The sequence below is a fragment of the Rhinoderma darwinii genome, chromosome 2, assembly GCF_050947455.1.
Source record: "Rhinoderma darwinii isolate aRhiDar2 chromosome 2, aRhiDar2.hap1, whole genome shotgun sequence".
Taxonomy (NCBI): Eukaryota; Metazoa; Chordata; class Amphibia; order Anura; family Rhinodermatidae; genus Rhinoderma; species Rhinoderma darwinii.
In genome coordinates this window covers 146,515,978-146,537,373 of record NC_134688.1, presented here as the reverse complement: position 1 = coordinate 146,537,373, position 21,396 = coordinate 146,515,978, and the positions used below count along the sequence as shown (strand labels likewise).

The 21,396-nt window shown below is 39.4% G+C and overlaps 1 protein-coding gene across 4 annotated transcripts in view; it reads left to right on the top strand.

The window, feature by feature from the left end:
* TBC1D4 (TBC1 domain family member 4) overlaps positions 1 to 21,396 on the top strand; it is a 181,689-nt gene that overhangs the window by 136,068 nt on the left and 24,225 nt on the right. For 3 of the 4 annotated variants that reach the window (XM_075852340.1, XM_075852341.1, XM_075852343.1), the window contains 6 exons: positions 3,681 to 3,772; positions 5,046 to 5,156; positions 9,738 to 9,857; positions 11,280 to 11,354; positions 12,028 to 12,266; positions 14,026 to 14,175. In XM_075852340.1, the coding sequence (XP_075708455.1) occupies positions 3,681 to 3,772; positions 5,046 to 5,156; positions 9,738 to 9,857; positions 11,280 to 11,354; positions 12,028 to 12,266; positions 14,026 to 14,175 (787 nt within the window). The remainder of the gene's footprint in view (positions 1 to 3,680; positions 3,773 to 5,045; positions 5,157 to 9,737; positions 9,858 to 11,279; positions 11,355 to 12,027; positions 12,267 to 14,025; positions 14,176 to 21,396) is intronic. The other variant, XM_075852342.1, reaches the window with a different exon arrangement.

Genomic DNA, 21,396 nt, shown 5'->3' with positions numbered 1-21,396 from the left:
AGCCCAGGGTCCAGTGAAGGACCCCAGGGCTGTCTGAACATATTTCCTGTTGTTAGGGCATACTGAGGTATGTCCTAACAACTGCCTGTGTACGATCAGTAACAGGCTAATGTACTGGCATATAGATCTATGCCAGTACATTACAGTTACAAAATCAAAATCAAAATGATAAATCCCTTTATGGGATTAACAAAAAAAGTTAAATGAATGTAAAAAAAAAATAATGGTAAATAAATAAATAAAAAGTAAATAAAATACACAGAAATACACATTTTTTATAATAAATAAACTTTTTAAAATATAAGTCCCAAAACATGAAATAATATGGACATATTTGGTATCGCCACGACCGTAACAACGTGTACAACAAATGTATACCATTATTTATGATGATCGGTGTATGGTGTAAAAAAAAAAATATTAAAACTGCTGCGCAACTGCTTTTTTTCTGCATTTTAATCTAATTAAAAATTTATAGAAATTAAACGATAATGTATTTGTACCAAAAAATGGTACCTACATAAAGTACAACTCGTCCCGCAAAAAACAAAGTCTCATACAACTATGTCGTACAAAAAATAAAAGCGTTATGAGCGTCGGGATGCAAAGAGGGAAATGTAAAAAAAATTGCTCTGTCCTCAAGGCTAAAATTGTCCGTGTCCTTAAGGGGTTAAAGGGAATGTGACGCTAGAAAAAAAATTTTTTTTTTTTTAGTTAAACAATTAGTGTATAGGTGATTAAACATTGTTATAATTTTTTTAATTTTATTCACGTGTCAGGAAATATTATAAATTAGATTCTAATTTATAATATTTCCCAGTGCTGGTCCCTAGATGGAGCAATTCCCAAAATTGCAGCATTGCATGTGGTAAAGCAACCACATTGCTTTATTCTGCAAAATTTGAGAAAACTCACTCGCTCTAGTGAGCTCTCAGAATCCCCCCCTCCTTTATCCTGGCTAGTGCCGGGAGAAACGAGGGGATTGAACGGTCAAACCTCCTACACTGTGTGTCGCCATTTTTTGAGCTAACACACAGTGTAGTAGGTTTACATACACTAGTAAACACACAGTAAAACACTTACATACACAGAAATAACTTACCTGCTCCAGTCGCTGCCGGTCCGTCCGCTCCGTCTGCTACCGCCGCTCCAAGTGCACAAGTCCGGAAGCCGCGACCGGAAGTAGTAATCTTACTGTCCGGCCGCGACTTCCGGTCTACAGGAAAATGGCGCCGGACGGCGCACAGTTCAACTTGGACTGTGTGGGAGCGGCGCATGCGCCGTACCCACACAGACAGCGTACAGCTTAGTGGATGGAACGGGCCCCGTTCGCATTCACTATGGGACTGTAGCTGCCGTATTCCATGTCTGTTTGTGTCGTTAATCGACACATACAGAAATGGGAAAAAAAATGGCAGCCCCCATGGGGAAGAAAAAGTGAAAAAATAAAAAAAAGTAAAACACAAACACACAAATAAATATAAAAGTTTTTAATAAAACACTAAAATCAAACTGATGTAAAAAATTTTTTTTTCGTGACACTGTTCCTTTAAGTGGTGTAGTTTCCCAAATGGGTTACTTTTGGGGGGCTTCCACTGTTTCGGTCTCTCAGTGGCTTTGCAAATTCGACATGACACCCAAAAACTATTCCAGCTAAATTTGTGCACCAAAAGCCAAATAGCGCTCCTTCCCTTCTAAGCCCCGGTGTGGGTCCAAACAGCAGTTTATTACCACATGTGGGGTATTTACGTAATCAGGAGAACTTGTTTTACAAATGTTGGGGTGCTTTTTCTCCTTTATTCCTTGTAAAAATTAAAAATGTCTAAGTTCTTACAGAAAAAAAGTAGATTTTTACCTTTACAGACTAATTCAAATGAATTCAGCAAAACAACTGTGGGGTCAAAATGCTAACTTTACCCCTAGAAAAATTCCTTGAGGGGTGTAGTTTCCAAAATGGGGTCACTATTGGGGGGTTTCCACGGTTTTCATCCCTCCAGTGCATTGCAAACGCGACACGGCACTGAAAACTATTACAGCAAAATTAGAAATCCAAAATCCAAATGGTGCTCCTTCTCTTCTGAGGCCTGCTGTGGGTCCAAACAGCAGTTTATTACCACATATGGGGTATTGCTATAATCGGAAGAAATTGCTTTACATATGTTGGGGTGTTTTTTCTACTTTATTCCTTGTAAAAATTTTAAATTTCTACGTTTTTTCACAAAAAAAGTAGATTTTCATCTTCATATACTAATTCAAATAAATTTAGCAAAAAAACTGTGGGTTCAAAATGCTAACTATAGCCATAAATAAATTCCTTGAGGGGTATAGTTTCCAAAATGGGGACACTTTTGGGGGGTCTTTACTGTTTTGGTACCACAAGACCTATTCAAACCTGACATGGTGCATAAAGTATATTCTAAAAAAAGGAGGCACCAAAATCCACTAGGTGCTTCTTTGCTTCTGAGGCCTGTGTTTCAGTCCATTACCACACTAGGGCCACATGTGGGATATTTCTAAAAACTGCAGAATCTGGGCAATAAATATTGAGTTGCATTTCTTGAGTAAAACCTTCTGTGGTACAGAAAAAATGTATTACAAATGAATTTTCGAAGAAAAAAAATGAAATTTGTACATTTCACCTCTACTTTGCTTTAATTCCTGTGAAACGCCTAAAGGGTTAAAACACTTTCTGAATGCTGTTTTGAATATTTTGATGGGTTCAGTTTTCAAAATGAGGTGACTTCTGGGGACTTTCTAATATATAGGGCCCTCAAAGCCACTTCAGAACTGAACTGGTCCCTGAAAAAATAGCCTTTTGAAATTTTCTTGAAAATGCGAGAAATTGCAGCTAAAGTTCTAAGCCTTGTAACGTCCTAGAAAAATAAAAGCACGTTCAAAAAACGATGCAAACATAAAGTAGACATATAGGAAATAGTAACTAGTAAATATTTTGTGTGGTATTACTATCTGTTTTACAAGCAGATACATTACAATTTAGAAAAATGCAGATTTTTGCAAATTTTCTCAAAATTTTGGTGTTTTTGACAAATATTGAATTTAACGACTAAATTTTTTCAGTATCATAAAGTACACATGTCACGAGAAAACAATCTCAGAATCGCTTGGATAGGTAATAGTATTCTGGAGTTATTACCACATAAAGTGACACATGTCAGATTTGCAAAAATCGGCTGTGTCCACAAGGCCAAAACAGGCTTAGACACTAAGGGGTTAAAGATCTAAAAACACTGAAGCAGCAAACTATTTGAAAACCAAAATTTGTGTCTGTCTCAAATCTTTTGGCCAGGACTGCAGAGTATAATTAACCTCAGGACTGCTGAGGTTTTGGATTACAGAATATTCTAAACTGTGAGATGACTGTACACATACAAACAGGCACGCACATGCACACGTGAATATGTTCAGAAGATTATGTAAAGATCATAACTAAGTCGTTGATGTAAGTGCAGACGACTTCATTGTAATCTTCAGGGAGCCATACTGTGGACCTGTCAAGATTATCAGGATTTCTGGTCCATAGTGCAGGTCTACACATACATTTTTACAATGGGGGTAAAGAGTGTTTAGAAAAGGGACAGAATATTATTTTATATAAATAAGTTTTTCCTCTAGGTCTTCCTTTCAGCGCACTTTTGCTGAACCTTGTGCTTTTTTCCTAGGGCTGTACCCACCAAGAGCCAAGCTGATAATACAGCGACAACTGTCTTTACTCTCTGATAATGAACAAGCCGACATTTTTGAAAGAGTCCAGGTTGTTATCCTTTGTTTTATTTTACTCTTTATCTCCCAACTGCCAAAACTATCACACCGTGCACAGTATGAATGTCAGCTACAGAGAAAATATCGCCTTACATTGTACTACTAAGGCTTCGTTAACATCTGCGCTAGGGTCCTATTCCGTCGGAGCTTTGTGTCCGTCAGGGTCCCGTTCTGATGAAAAGCTGAGACGGAACGTCGGAACGGGACCCTAGCGCAGATGTGAACGAAGCCTTATAGAAACGACCTTATAAATTGTCAAGACAAAGGTGCAGAAAGACCCTACACTCCATAGTGAATATCTATTTCTCGCTTGCCCCAGGTAGCATGATCTAGCGACGGGTGCCTTGATTCCATTAAACTATGTTTAAAGGGGTTGTCCAGATTATAAAACCAATTTTCTTATACATTATTAGGGAATACTAAGTTAATAGAGGTGGGTCCCCTGTTCAGGATGCTCATCTCTTGGCCAGAGTGGAAAGGGGTGACAAAGAGCATCTTTTGCTCTGGAGGACCCATCCTTTACTTTATTACACAGACAATCCATTGATAAAGATAGGCAATGTGTAATATTTAATTTCCCTTGTGGTGGCGCTGCAGGGAAATTGAACACTTTATGGCAGGTTCCCCCATAGATTACATCTGATTGCTGGGGCTTCCACCAGGGAGACCCTTTGTGATCTACTTATTTTCAAGGGTCTCTTCTAACAAGTAGAGATTTTCCAAATGAAGAAACCCTTTATCTCTAAAGCTCTGTGATGTTTTAGAGAAATCATAGTTTTCATAAGTATCGAGCTTGGGGAGAAATGTCCGCTGGGTGGCTCCCTTCCAGCTTTTTCCTGCCCAGTTTATCTTGACAGGTCTCACCCTATTTGTGTATAGAATATACATTGATTTCTGCTACTCCATGAAGTTTAGGATGTTGATATGTGAAGTGATATATACTGTGACATTTTAGAAACACAGAAATGATACAAACAATAAGCTTAGAAGGCATTAACAGCTCCATGTATAAGAAATATATTCATGAAAGCTAAAGGAGCATATACCGTATCCTATACAGAGCTATGGGGCTGACACATGATACTGATGTAGGCACAGCTCCCCAGTGGATTTCTAAACAGAAGACCCCTCTGGGGTGAAGTACCCACACTGTTTTTTCTTTTTCTAATAACCACTCACTACATAGTAATCCATTATATGTAATATTATAAGTTCTGTAGAATGCCATAATTTGCTTGACCATGTCCCTTCTCTTTCCATGTCAGAAAATGAAAGCGACCAGCGACCAGGAAGAGAATGAGCTTGTTATACTTCACCTAAGACAGCTTTGTGAAACCAAGCAGAAAACCCATGTTCATATTGGAGAAATGCAGTCGGTAAATGAAGTGTTTTAGAGATTTACATAAATAGGCATCAAGTAGGCAGATTGCCATTTAGATCTCCAGTATAGGTGGCTTACAAGCCATGTGCGAGCTGTAAAGGCAGCCATATTTGGTGACAACCAGCTGAAACATATATAACAACGTAATATCACGTCCTGGTGTGAGGGGTTGATGTATGGAGCGGGCTCACGCCCTGAGCTCGCTTCATGCGCTGCGTGTGTCAGCTGTGTATTACAGCTGACACCTGGGACTAATGGCAAGGAACAGTGAAAACATCAAGATCAATGTTTTTTTTGTCACCTTAGCTCTCAAAAAAATATAATACAAAGTGATCAAAAAGTTGCACGTCAAAAAGCCCTCACACCACTCAATTGACAAAAAAATAAAAAAGTTATGGCTCTCAGAATGTGGTGAAACAAAAATTTTTTCTTTTAACAAATAATTATTTCTTTGTAAGGCCTTATTTACACGATTGTTGCGCACCTCGCATCCCCCGTAGATGAGAGTATATGGAGGGATGCATGATGCATGAAAAGATAGGACATGTCCTATTTTCCCACGGACCCCTCACACGGTCCGTTGAAACAACGGCTGTGTGAACGGCCACATTGAATTACATAGGTCCGTGGTGGGACGGCCGCTGTTTCAAGATAAGGTTAAGTTATCGTTTGTACCACACGGTGAAATCTGTATAAAAGAAACCCAAAAAACAATAGGGAAATCAAAGTTTTTTTCCAATTTTAGCCCGCAACTTTTTTTTTTCAGTTTCCCAGTACATTATATTGTACTTTAAATGTTGCCAATAGAAGCTACAACTCAGTGCACAAAAAATAAGCCTACATATCACTCCGTTGACAGAAAAATTAAAATGTTATGGCTCTTGGAAGGGGAGGGGGGGACGGACTGAAAAACGAAAATGAAAAAGCAAAAAATGGATCATTCCTGAAAGGGTTAATAGTTTTAAAAAAAAAATTATGAAATTGAACTCTAATTTGAGCCCAGACTTTCCCCCTTACTGAGGTGCATTTGATTCAGTTTATGTGGCAATTACCTGATAATCTTTTTTTTACTGTTGGTTTAGTTCCTTGTAGTTATAATCTTTATAATCCTTTATAATCTTTTCAAGTTTATAATCCTTGTTATAAGGAGAATGATCTCAACATGCACTGAATTCCTGATGAATACACAGCAGCCCAACCTGAGCACATAGAGCTGCAGTTTAAAGCATGGGGGAGGAATAAAGCAACAGCCACTGATTAGATAAGTGTGTTTCACCAACAACGAGCTTGAGAAAGACCTGGCCACTGTTAGGGTATGTTCACACGCTGAATCAAAAACGGCTAAAAATTACGGAGCTGTGTTCAGTGAAAACAGCCTTTGATTTTCAGCCGTTTTTGAAGGTGAAAACGTTTTTTTGAGGCGTTTTTTCTAGAGGTTTTTGGAGCTGCTTTTCCATTGACACTATGAAAAACAGCTCCAAAAACGGCTCGAGAAGTGACCTGCTCCTTCCTTTTATGGGGCGTTATTTTACGTGCTGTTTTTTTTAAAACGGCAGTGTAAAAAACGCTTTGTCTGAACGAAACGCTTTTTTCCACATTGAATTCAATGGCCAGATGTTTCGTGGCGTTTATAACCCAAAATACGCCTGAAAACACAGTGTGTGAACATACCCTAACGGGTTGAAATGTTGTTGTTAAAGCTCTGTATGACACTTTGGGTACAGTAAATGCAATATACTGAAAAGGATGCTGTTGCCTTTACTAAAATTTTCGGGAAGTGTGTTTCAGACTCAAATCTCCTTTGCATCTTAGCCTATCATGCAGCTAAGCTGCTGTCACTGATCATAGCTATGCTCTAATGGAACAGGATAGCGGCTGTTTGATGAGACAAATTAAATTCAGACTGTTTGTATGGTAACATTTTCCCTTATATTAAACATCCTTGAAATTTAGAGCTAAAATTTTGCCTATGGCTTTACAGCTTGGCTCATATCACACTTCATTAAATCTGAGCTCAGGACGTGATCCGTGAAGAAGAAGGGTCAGGTCTGTCTCCTGGTTTTGTGAATATTTTAGGAAGCACTTAATGATTTAAACATATTCATTATTAGATCACATCAAATTAGTTTTTTGCTTATGCCTTCAGCATATATTTGTGACCCTGCGTGACTTGAAAGACTAGAGTTGAAGATTACAGATATTATCTCCTTAAAGAGACAATACACAAGAAGGGTGTTTGAAACATTTTCTTAAATCTAAAAAATACCCCAAAATTTGTTCTGAAAATTTGAATGATTTTCAGGTGTCGTTCATATATTAAATTCTTAAGGGCCCAGTGACCCAAATGGTACCAAAACCGTTTAGGAGTTACATCCAGTTTTTATATAGATCCTCCATTTTCATAGGCTCAAAAGTCACCGGACAATTGACTGATAAGCAGTTTCATGGCCGAATGCGGCCTGTTTCTGCCTTATTTTGTGACAATTTAAGAAGATAAAAATCCTGAACTTGATTCCAAGTGCTGAATTTGCATTTGGGAACCTAAAGAGGTGTCCGTGCAAGTGAAGGAGGCCATAATTTGGGTGAAAAAAACCAAAAAAACATATCAGAGAGATTGCAGGAACTATAGGAGCGACCAAATCAATAATTTGGTACATTCTTAAAAAGAAGAAATGCACTGGCGAGCTGAGCAAAAGGCATGGAAGACTACTAAAGTGGATGATCGGATAATTCTTTCCTTGGTAAAGAAACGACCCTTCACAACATCTAGCCAAGTCTAGATCCCTCTCAAGGAGGTCGGTGTATCATTGTCTAAGTCTTCAATAAAGAGAAGCCTCCATGAATGTAAATACAAAGGGTTTATCTCAAGATGCAAACCACTGGTAATACATTTAACAACAGAAAGGCCAGATTAGACTTTGCTAAAAAAAAACATTGCAAAAAGCCGCCCAGTTTTGGGACGAGATTTTTAAACAGATGCAACTTGTACTAGAATGGTGGGAAGAGAACAGTAGGGAGAAGGAATGGAAGGGCTCCTAAATCAAACCATACCACATCCTGTCAAACACGTTGGAGGCATTGTTATGGCATGGTCATGTATGGAATTGGGTCACTGGTGTTTATTGATGATGTGACTCGGGATAAAAGTAGCAGGACAAATTCTGAAAAGTATAGAGCGAGACTTTCTGCTCAGATTCAGGCAAATTCTGCAAAACTGATAGGGCAGCACTTCACAGTACAGATAGATAGACTTTTCTTCAATGGCCGTCAGTCACCTGACCTTAACATGACCCACAAACAAGCAGCAACTGAAGGCGTCTACACTAGAAGCCTGGCAAAGCATTTCAAAAAAGGAATCTCAACATCTGGTGATGTACACTCATTGACTGCAAAATAATGCATTCAAGTATTAAAAATAATCCTTATATTATATAAATAAACAAGTTTGAAAAAAAAAATATTATTATTATGTTAGGTTGTTCAATTACTTTTGAACCTGTTAACCCCTTAACGACGAGCCATGGATATATCCATCGCAAGCAGGTGTTAGTTCCCGCATAGTGACGGATATATCCGTCGCTCTGATCGGTTGAGTACTGCCCCGCAATTAGCAGGGCGCCGTTGGGTTTCCATGGCAGCCGGGGGCCTAACGAAGGCCCCCAGGTCTGCCTTCAGCATCTGCCTATTAGCCCATGCCAGAGGGCATTCCTTTTTTTCTGCCATTCCTACCAAAAAAAATAAAAAAATAAAAATGAATCAATAAGTCCCATGTAGCCCAATATACTACCAATGAAAACTACACCTTGTCCTGCAAAAAACAAGCCCACATATGGTACATCAACGAAAAAAAAAAGAAGTTACGTCTCTTGAAATGCGGCAATGCAAAAACAAGTAATTTTTCTTTTTTTTTAAATGGTTTTTGTTTTGCAAACGTAGAAAAACATAAAACCTCGACATATTTGGTATACTCATAATCGTGCCAACCCATAAAATAAAGTTATTTACGCCGCATAGTGAACGGCATAAATTTATAACGTGAAAAACTAATGCTGGAATAGCCGTTTATTTTCAATTCTTTCCTAAAATAAAATTAATAGAAGTTAATCAATATATTATATGCACCCAAAAATGATGTAATTGAAAAATACAACTCGTCCCGCAAAAACCAATCCCTTGTACGGCTATGCCGACGGAATAAAAAAAAAGTTACGACTCTTAGAATGCAACAGTGAAAAAACAATAAATTGGGGGAACCATGTAAGAAATGTCTGTAATTCCTAAACGGTTAATGCAAGAGTTTTGTTTAACCCTTTGAAGTAAAGCTAAAAGTCTACACTTCAATCACATCTCCATTGCTTTGTTTCAAATCTATTGTGGTGGTGTACAAAGGCTAAAGTATGAAGATTGTGTCACTGGATCCTACTGTATCTACCTATCCAACTTACACAGAAATTACATATTTAATGAGTGGTACTAATAGTTGAGACTTTCAATTAAAAGTTTCTCCAAAAATAAATCAGATTTAATGCAAATATATTGTGTTTAGACTATAATCACTGTTTGTACTTGTTTTCAGAGCCTGTCAAACAGCTCAATCCCGGAGAACACTGCCCCTAGTGGTCGCTTTAAGCTGGATATTTTGAAGAACAAAGCAAAGAAGTCCTTGACCAGCTCCCTAGAAAACATCTTCTCAAGGGTATGGATGAAAAAAACAGATCCAAATTATTTCTAGCAATTGTTTATGCATTTGATAGTGATCATCTTAACAACAGATAATGATCTTATTTATTATGATATGAGCATCATTGGTGAAATTTAGGTAATTGCTTTTTAAGCCACCCTTTCTTTAATAAAATATGGATACATTTATTGTTTTCATACTCTAGATAACATCTATCTTTTCCACAAAAACAGACTATGGAAAATCGAATTAGTTACCTACCAATGTAGGGTTGTCTGGTTTCAGCAAATTCATGTTATTCTTTGTATAATTAAAAGTTGTATCATTTTCTACTATACTTTCTGTAATAATTCATTACGGTTTTCAATATCTCATTGCTGTTACTCAGTAGGAATATTCATTGTTTACTTCCAGTGGATACATTTCTGTCCACGGTCATGTGATGTACACACAGGTGCTGGGATCGTTACAAGGCACAGCTCTGATACACGTACTGTTGCTGTAAGGGCATATTTACAGGAACGGGTGTCAAACCGGCCATGAAAAATGGCAGTTTTTCATGGCTGATTTGCATTCGTGCATGACGCGATTTCACAGATCCTCAAAGACTTGAGTCCATTGATGGATCCATGAAAACGGGCAAATATAGGACATTTCCTACTTTTTCACGGCCCGTTCACACGGTACTTCAAAAAATCAGCCGTGTGAATAGCCCCATGGGGGTACATTTATTTTAAGACATCCGCGTGACGGCCGATTATCCCGGTCATGTGCATAACCTCTAACGAGCCGTTCACCTGTGTGATCATCACATGACCATGGACAGAATTGTTTCCACTGGAAGTAAACAATAAAAGTTCCTACTGAATAATAACAAGCAGAGATCTTAAAAGCCGCTAGGAATTAATACAGAAAGTAGATTGGAAAATTGGATAACTTATTTATACAAAAAATATTATTAATTTTCTGAAACCAGACAACCCGTTTAATATTGTACTATTTTATAGTATATCAAATGTTATACTTCCTTTACTATGTTCAGGCAAAGCAAAGTAACAGCTAAACTCTGGTAACTATGACACATATCAGTTCCTGCAAAGTACAAAAGATGTGGCTGCAGCGTCACCATGTCAAATCTTATCAAATCTTATCCAGATTAATAAGAAAAATGCTGTTTAAAGGAGAGCAAGGGAAGAAGGAAAAAGTGTAATGAAAAGAGAAAGAAAAAGGAGGAAAATGAGTAGAAGAATAGAAGAGAGCAGGAGGTCACTAGCCTTCTCCTGACCTCGGAACTGCAAGTAGCGTCAGATTGTTAGACACATTGCGATAGTACGTATAGACATATATTAGCTATAGTTGGACTACAGCTACTGCCATAACATTCATCCATCTGGCGAGACAAAAATACATTCTAATAATTGTCACATCTCCTCACAGGGGGCAAATCGAGTGAGAGGCCGACTAGGCAGTATGGACAGCTTTGATCGCTGCAACAGCTTTACTTCTGACAAGGTAAAGGATCCTGTTTACTAGATATTTATGCAGCTATGGTGAGAACGGTGGCATTATTAGCCCACGCTCGGCTTCTGTATTTTTGGTGAGCACAGGATGTAGTTGTCACTTTTTTATATTCTAGCAGGAATGAAAGAGAATAACAAAGTGTTAGGTGCATTATATGAAGTGACTTGGTGGCACTTCTTTAACACTTTCCTCCCCAAGGGCAGTCGTTTAACTTCCTCTTTCATGTACATAGCGATTTACAGAGAACAGCCCCTTTATGGCTCCATCACCCCATGTGATAGACACAACCGCAGCATGATTCCGTGTTTCTTCAGCTACCAGCCTCCATCATAATAATAGAATGTTTTCCAGGATATTATACTGACAGCACAGGAAACTTGTGTCCAGGAAACTAGCATGAGACAAGAAAAAAAGCCAGAAGGGCTTTATTATTCTCTACAAAGCCAGGAGCGTTTGCCCTTCAATAAGAGAGTCCTATGTTCGCTCAGCAGTTTGAGATCTGAGAGCATTTTCTACTTTTTGATGCCACGGTTTTTCACTCTCGCTTATGGTGTATGTCACCAGATAACATCATTTGTATGTATGGCTTGAAGTTGTGGAAGAGATTACGTCTACTATTCTGAGGAGCAATAATCTGTATTCAGAAGGAATTGTCTTACTTTAGGACGGCTCACCAGGAGATTCTCCGCCTGCCACTCCACCATCTTCTCCTGTATCATCACCTTGGCAATCGTTTCCAGAAGAAGATCCAGACTCGCCCCAGTTTCGCAGACGGGCTCACACTTTTAGTCACCCTTCATCCAGTGCCAAGAAAAGGATCTCCTTTTCTGATACAAAGTCACCAAACAGCAAGTCACCCCTCCAGAGGCAGAACTCCATAGCCTGTGATGGGGGGCAGAGCAGGTCAGTTACATGTTTTGTATGTTTATGTTTATTAAAGTGCTTTAACTTACCTGAATTACTTTTAGGGTGATCTTTAGTTATCCATTTGCTATCTAATTATTTATTTTACCCCTATGTCCATCCTAGTAGTCCATTTATCCCTTTAAACTGTTTACTACACAATGCAAGTACGCTGCATGTTTAGTGATTAGTTGTTTTTTTTTATCAAGTATTAGGGTATGTTCACACGCACTAATTACGGACGTAATTCGGGCGTTTATGCCCCGAATTACGTCCGAAAATAGCGCCTCAATAGCGCTGACAAACATCTGCCCATTGAAAGCAACGGGCAGACGTTTGTCTGTTTACACGAGGCGTAATTTACACGCCGCTGTCAAATGACGGCGCGTAAATAGACCTGTCACTTCTTTGGCCGTAATTGGAGTCGTTATTCATTGACTCCACTGAATAGCAGCGCCATTTACGTCCGTAATGGACGCGGCGTTCAAGCGCCTGCACATGCCGTTACGGCTGAAATTACGGGGATGTTTTCAGGCGGAAACATCCCCGTAATTTCAGCCGTTACGGACGCCCTCGTGTGAACATACCCTTAGAGCAAAATTTGGTTAGTTCATAATTTACAATGGGGTCTGTCCGATGTGGTTTCCACAGCTTTTACGCCAAGAATACTGATGGAACTAGCGATGGAGGCGCTGAATGTAGCCTCTAACACAGATGTGAACAGAGCCCTACTCGTCAGTGTTTAAATAAAAGAATTCTAATAGTTTACCGATACAAAGCCCCTTCTTTATGAGGGGCAGAAAATGTCAAATTCTACAATGACAAAGTACACATAGTTTTGTTGCTTTGAATGTGCAGGTAATGGTAGAACATGCATTTGTCCATCCCCTATTTTTATATTTAAGAGCTGAATATGCATTGAAAACGGAAATCTGTTAAAACATGGAAAATATACACATAAATAATGTTTCCTGACAGAGGCCAAACTTGAAGCTCCTGGACCCCAGAGCACAACCTGCAACAGGGCCACACAACTATCACACATCAGTTATACCACTGCTCTCTTCATATGAGGTAGAGGGGACTTTTGGGCCCTCTCAGGCTCCAGAGCCCAACTGCTAACTCAGCATCCACTGTAGTTATGTTTCCCGATCTTGAATTTTAACTACGTGCTTTCTGCTACTGGATATATTAAAGGTGTATTATTCCATATACTGTATGTTGAATTAAAGAGGTTCCTCAGAATCAATAAATAGGGCTTATTAACAGTACAAAATCTTTGTAATAGACATCTGCCAAAATGTGGTCCCCGAGCTGAGATAGCTGTGAGCCGTTTTCTGGATAGGCTGCCTTTGATCCACATCCATGTTTATGTATAGAGACTATAGATAAACTGCTTACTGTCTATAGTCTCTGCATTATGGAGAGTTCCAGCTCAGGGAAGAAATTTCATATAAAATTCCAGAGAATCCCTTTATTCATTGTGTAATGTACAATAATTCTAACATATCCATTTTTCTTATTACTTAGCCTTTCTACTTATAGATTCATATTAATAAGTTCCCTGCATTTTCGTATTAGTAGTGTCCTGTATTCTAAAACATATGATTGTATTAACATTATAATGGCTTTTTAAAACTCTAAAGAAAATACATCATCTTGACAGACTTTCATATGGCATGTTTTATTTAAGTTATATATTTTTTATAGTTTTTAGGCACTTATAGTTTCCCTGCTAATATTGTTTTCTGACACTTAGCCCTGTTCCCATTGTCCGACGTATCCGCACTGAGAGTGAACCTTCGTCCTCCAGTCTCCCCTCATCCTTTTCTACCCCTTCTTTCCTGAAAAACATTTACCAGGGTTCAGGGAGACGTCCTACACAGTCTGAAAGTGACGTTCTTAAGAGGTGAGATACAGCGGGCTGCTTCCCATACACCACCTGCACTTCGTGTATGGCTGGTAGCAGACGCTCGCTTGCCCTGCGGAATTAACCCAATTTTGGACTGCTGCAGGGGGCAGTCTGCTTCTGTATCTTCTAGTAATTACCTTAATTGGCCTCTAAAAATGGTAAAATGTTCAGCTGTGCAAGTGATGATGCTGTGTGAACAGCTGCAAATACAGTTAGTTGTTTATTTTGCGTACAATATGTCGTTTCGTAGTCATTATACAGGTATATATTATACTGTGTTATATTTGTCATTGCACAATTACACAAGGCACAAATGTTGCAGACTCGGTATGTTCACACGGCCTATTTTCGGCCATTTTTTGGGCCGTAAACGCCTGAAAAACTGCAGAAAAATCGGAAGCAGAACGCATTCAAACATCTGCCCGTTGATTTCAATGGGAAAAACAGCGTTCTGCTCTGACGGGCCATTTTTTGAAAAATGGCCGCATAAAAAAACGGTCGCCAAAAAGAAGTGCAGGTCACTTCTTGGGACGTTTTTGGAGCCGTTTTTCATAGGCTCTATAGAAAATAGCTCCAAAAACGTCAGTAAAAAACGCGGCGAAAATCGCTAGTGGCTTAAAAAACTTCTGAAAATCAGTTTGTGTGTGAACATACCCTTACAGTTACATGACAGACTCAGCTCTGCTACATATATGAGCTGAATTATTTACAGCTAAGGCTTTGTGAAACACACGTATGTTTTTTGTTGGATGTTCTGTACAAGCTAGTCAATGCACAGCCTTCCAAAGTGCCATGAACATTTCACCATTACAATTGTCTGCCTGTATAGCAGTGCTAATATAAATGACTGGCTAATTTTGCATGATTCAATTCCTCTTAGTAATTGGAATGTTTGTTAATAAATGTTAAACATGTATATATGGCTGGATTAATAATAATCGATGTCTTTGATGCTTTGTTACGTTATTGTCTTGTACTGTTTGTATTGTACATGTTATTATTCTTATACAAGTTTTCAAGCATTAAGTCGACTTGTGGGTGTGTGAACCAGAACTGTTGTGAAGAATGTGAGGTTTGTATTGTACAGGTTATACATATGCTGACCGCGACAACTGGGTTTCCTTGAATTGTTGTTGTTGTGTAGGAATGTAATGACTTCTTGAACGGTACAAATATAGACAGATTGGATTTAGCTGAACAACTGTGTTTTTCTACAAAACCCAACTTTTATAAAAATAAATTATAATGAGGAGATTGACAGAGTAGGTCATAACTACAAGCCGCATTCTAGCGCCTCTTTTCTTGGCCCATGTTAGAAATATACTTTATAAATGTTCAATTTTTCATTTTCTTTGGAGCTTTAGTTACCCTTAATTTTTTGTTTATTTTTATTTTTAATTAAATTTTTAGGCCCTGTTCACACAGAGTTTTTCTTGCCACGGTTCTTGCCGCAGCAAAAAATGTCCAAAATTGACTCCCATTGATTTCAATGGGAGGCGGAGGCGTTTTTTCCCACGAGCAAAAAAAAAAAGAAAAGCTTGCGGGAAAAAGAAGCGACATGCCCTATCTTGAGGCGTCTTCCTCCTCAAAAACCCCATTGAAATCAATGGGAGACAGAAATAAATGCGTTTTTTGCCACGTTTATTGGCAAAGAACGCTCGCCGTTTTTCACTTTGTCTATTGAAGAAATCGGCAAAAATGCCTTAAAAAACCGTGGCAAAAATCACGGCAAAAACCGCGGTAAAAAAAAACCGTGTGGTGCTAAACCACTTCCAAAAAACCGGAGCTGATTTTTAAACTCTGTGTGAACATACTTCTTCCCTTATACTGACAACGTAAAGTACAGTGTACAATATTATGTATTTGGGTACGAGTAGAGTATGGGTTTGTCCACACGTAACAGAATGGCTGCAGAAAATGTCTGCGTATTTTCCGTCCGGAATCGCGGACGGAAAATACACAGCAGAATACAGTAGCAGCATAGTGAATGAGATTTTTCATATTCAAGATTTGTATTGGTTTTAATACAAACAAGCACAACACAGTTGGAGGAGATGTGTCCCCATAATAAAAAGAACATGACAAATAAGGGCACAGCCCAAACAGGAAGGTGAACATCACAACCCATGAGAAGCGCAAAATACAATAACGGAAAGGAGCAGTGCTTAAAAAAAGGAAAATAGAAATACAATAATTCAGCTTCCTATACATCCTAAAATGCAGTGGTAATAGTAGGGGAGCTAATGACCCCTCAAATTGGACACAAGAAGGGATAGTGAATGAGATTTAACAAATCTCATCCACACGCTGCGTAAAATTTCTGAGCACAAATTCACCTGCGGTGCGTATTTTTCAGACCGCAGCCTGTCAATTCCTGCTGTAGAAAGTGGACTAAATTGCTGCGTTTTTCAGAGGAGATGTCACCATCTCCCAGCACTGTGAAAAACGCAGCAAAATACTCACTATTTTCTGCAGAAAAAAAAACGTAGGAAATGGTGTGTCTGCTACTTTCAACGTAATTGCTGCAGAAATTAATATGGTTTGCACAATTTTCAACCTCATATCTACACTAAAAAAAAACTCTGTGCCATATTTAAGAAGTGTGCCAAGTGTGTATAGACCTTCTGATGGAACTATCCATGCTGTCCACCACACTTGCTTACTGTAGGAAGTTTTTCGTGTAGTCACTAAGGATTCCCTGGTTCTATTGCAGGGAGCACATCTGCGGGCAGAAGTCCTGTGTACGAGGTTCTGCCCCCTCCAAGATTATACACTATGTTATCTGCAGCCATGACAGGTCAAGGACAAGAAAGAACTTGTGTTTTTTAATCATCAACACACAATCATGTTATACTAGAATAAAGCAGTGGGCCTGATGCACACAAACTAGTACAAGAAAAAGTGGAGCTGGTTGTCCAATGGAAACTATGAGAATGTTTTGTCCGTGCTGGTCCACATGCTTCTCTACTCACTGGTTTTCATGCATGCTGCACATCGTATTTAGATTTCTTACTTCCTTCATTGTATTTCTTGCATATATCAAGCTATGAAAAAATTTGAAATCGAGAGCTCAAATAAAAGACACTTTTTCAATCATATGCTGATCTTGTAGGTGTATGTAACCTTCGTAATAAGCAGAAGTTACCATGCCACGGTCTTAAGACAGTCTTTGAATAATGACATCTGCAATATCCCCTTAAGGGATTAAAACAGGAGGCTCTGATGTACAGCACCCCTGAACTCTGAAATCACATCAGTTTTTATTCTCCTTTTTTTTTTTAAAACAATTTCCCATCTTCAGTGGGCAAGAAAAATTGATCCCGATTTACTGTGACTGATCCATTTCCCCCAAGTGTTTTGATTTTTGGAAAATGGATTGAGTAACTAATGAAGACTGATTCCCATCTGTTCTTCAATCTGTTTAGATCAGCTGTAAAAAAATAAATAATCCTTTAGTGATGAAGAGGCTTTATATGACACATGACAACAACTTCTCTACTATACAGTCTGGTATCTGAACTCAAACAATACAGTTATATGCAGTTTTGTTGTTTACGGTGAGGGAATCTTTATCAGATATTGTTTGTCAACTGTGACACTTAGTTTCAGCCAAGAGGCTCCCAAGAGGTGGTCTTACCATCCTATAAACTTGCCCTGAGAGGACGTTTAACAAGGAATTGTCTGATAGTGGAACTTTTCCTATAAAGATTTAAGGCCCTTTTACACAGGCCAATCATTTGAACGCTTGTTCCCGATCATTGCCCTGTGTAGGTGACGATCAGCCGATGAACGAGCAAACGCTCGTTCATCGGCTGATCGTATTGTTTATACAGCATGAAATATCCTTGTGGGTAGTACATCTTCCTGTGTAAACAGCTGGTTCAGACATGTAATCTGGAACAGCCCAATAATTTTGCAAAGTTGCCAAATGAGGATTACGTCAGTTCAGGGGTAGCATTGCTGCAGCAGAACCGGGGGAATGTCTGCTACGGTAGGAGGGGGAATGGAAGCATAAGTAGTGGGGTACTCAATTATTAGGGGAACAGAGAGGTCAATCCTTCACAAAGACCAGGAATACCAAACATTTTGCTGTCTTCCCGGTGCTCGGGTTCGGCATATCGCGGATCGGGTTGATGGATTATTGGGAGGTGCTGTTGAAGACCCAGCTATCATGGAGAACATTGGCATCAATGACAAAGCTAGAGGTAGGTGGAAGGTCTTAAAACAGGATTTCAGGGTCTTAGGTAGTAAGATCAGTGCAAGGACCTCAAAAGTAGTATCTTCAAAAATACCACGTGCCATGTGCCACACCAGAGAGACAGCAGGAGATTAGGGATGCAAACAAGTGGCTCAAGAAAGGAGGTTCTTGGTTTCTTGGGGTACTGGGCCGACTTCTCTGTTGGCTATAGACTCTACAGTAGGGATGGGATGCACCTAAATGGGGAGGGTGCAGCTGTGTTGGGGAGAAGATGTCTAGATGGTTAGAGGAGTATTTAAACTAGGGAATGGGGAAGGCAATTACTGTATAGGAGGGGAGGACACCGTAGCTAGTGAGCTGGGGCTAAGAAATGAACATGGGGTGGAATAGAGGGAGAGGTTAGAAGAGTTAATAGGATTGAAAAGAAAAGCGATACATATAAATATATAAAGTTCATGTATACCAATGCCACAAGCCTCAATAACAAGATCAAGGAATTAGAGTTGATAATGCTGGAGGAGAATTGTGAAATAGTGGGGTTAAGTGAGACATGGCTGGATTATAGTTATGACTGGGATGTTAATTTTCAGGGCTACAGTCTGTTGAGAAATTATCGTACTAATAAGAAAGGGGGGAGAAGTTTTCTTATATGTAAAGTCCTGCCTGATGTATATGAGGGAAATGATCATGTGGACTCCCTATGGGTGGAAATAGGATATAAAAAGAACAGGTTGGGGTCACCTAGGTAATAGTGACCCCCAACATAATAGGTTTCATGTATACTGTAATAAGATGTTTAGTAGAGGAGCTGCAAAAACACTAAACTTCAGGAAGGACAATTTTCTTTGGCTGAGGGATGACCTTAGCCAATGAAAAACATCTACCTAATGGTAATAAACGACTAATAAACGGGATGAAACCAATGTGGTTAAATAAAACTGTAAGGGGCAATAAATTATAAAAACAAAACGTTCAAAAGCAAGACGGTAGTGACGTGGTATTAAATAATTATAATAAAAAAATAAGTTGTGTAAAATACAAATAAAGGCATCAAAGATTGAAATAGACTCGTTGCCAAAGAAAGTAAAAATAATAAAAAATATATTTTTTCAACTATATAAATAAAAAGAATCTTAAAACTAAAAGTGTTGCCCCTCTCCGGTATAATCTGGGTGTAATGGTGGAGGAGGATGAGGAAAAGTCCAATCTATTAAAGGCCTTCTTCTGTACTGCATTTACACAGGAAAATCTAATGACAGACGACATGATTCGGGGTAAAGTAAATTCTCCATTAAATGTCACCTGCTTCACCCAGCGAGAAGTGCAGCGCCGCCTTAAAAAACTGTAAAGTAGACAAATCTCCAGTTCCGGATGGATTACATCCCGAGTTTTGCAGGAATTACTGTGATAGGCAGACCCTTATTTCTAATATTTAAGGAATCTATCATGACAGGGTCTGTCATAGCAAATGGGGTGACAATATTTAACTTCGATTGTTTGTAAAATATTTGAAGGTTTTGTAAGAGATGCTGTCCTGGAGTATCTCAATAAAAAAACACTTTATAACACAATAATCAGCATGGGATATGAGTAATCGATCCTGTCAGACAAATGTGATCGGCTTCTATGAGGAGGTAAGTTCTAGACTGGACCCGGGTAAGGCTGTGGATGTTGTATAGACTTTTCCAAGGCGTTTGATATTGTGACACATAAAAGGTTGTATCATGATGCTATTAAGATGCTGGGGCTAGGGGAAAATATGTGTAATTCGGTTAACAACTGGCTGAGTGACAGGAAACAGAGGGTGGTTATTAACCCCTTAATGACCGCCGATAAGCCTTTTCCTCGCGGTCATTAGTGGGCTTTATTCTGATGCAATAGCCTTTTCACAGCGCTGCATCAGAATAAAGTATACAGAGCAGGGAGCCGTTAAATCTCCCTGCTCTCAGCTACCAGAGGTAGCTGAGGGCTGTGGACATCCCTGCTGGAATGTGTCAGATCGATATCCGTATCGATCTCACCTGTTTAACCCCTCAGATGCGGTGCTCAATAGCGGGGGGCCGCACCTGAGTGGTTTTGGAGAGAGCGAGGGGGCTCCCTCTCATCACACCGGCACCCGGCAATAAGATCGCCCAGTGTCTGTGTCTCCGATGGCAGCCGGGGGCCTAATAAAGGCCCCCAGGTCTGCCTGTAGTGAATGCCTGCTTGGACATGCCAGAGGCACCCACTACATTTATGCCCCTGTTTGTGACATAATTTTCAAATCATGTTTTTGAGGTAGTTTTGTAAATTACAGTGGTAAATTTTAGACACCGTTCAGTCATAAACATTAAGAACACCTGCCTAATATTATATACAGAAGGTCTCCCTCCTGGTGCCAAAACCGCTCTAAACCCTTAAGTCATGAACTCCACAAGATCTCTGAAGCTGTCCTGCAGCAGATCCTTCAAAAGGGTATTCCACTTTAACAAGTTATCACCTATCCACTGGTTAGGTGATAACTGCTAGATTGGTGGGCGGTCCAACCACTGGTACCGATTGCCAGAATGGGGGTCTTGTGTCCCCTGTTTCACCAAGCTGCAAGACTGGAGGAGGGGAAAGTCGAGCATGCACTTTTAATAAATTGGCAGGGCACATGCTTGACCGCTACTCCATTCAACTCCTGGCTGCGGGCTTGAGGCTGGGGCGAACAGGGGACTTATTTTCCCCATTCTGACAATCAGTGGGGAACTAGTGTATGGACCCCCAACGATCTAGAAGTTAGCATGTTTCTAGTGGATAAGTGATAACTTGTTGTAACAGGAATTAAGTCCTGTAAGTTGCGAAGTGGGGCCCCCAAGAATCTGACTTGTTTTTCCAGCACATCCCACAGACACTGGATTGGATTGAGATCTGTGGAATTTGGAGGTCAAGTCAAGACCATAAACTCTTTGTCATGTTCCTTAAACCATTCCTGAACAATTTTTAAAGTGCGGCAGGGCGCATTATCCTGCTGAAAGAGGCCACTGCCATTAGGGAAT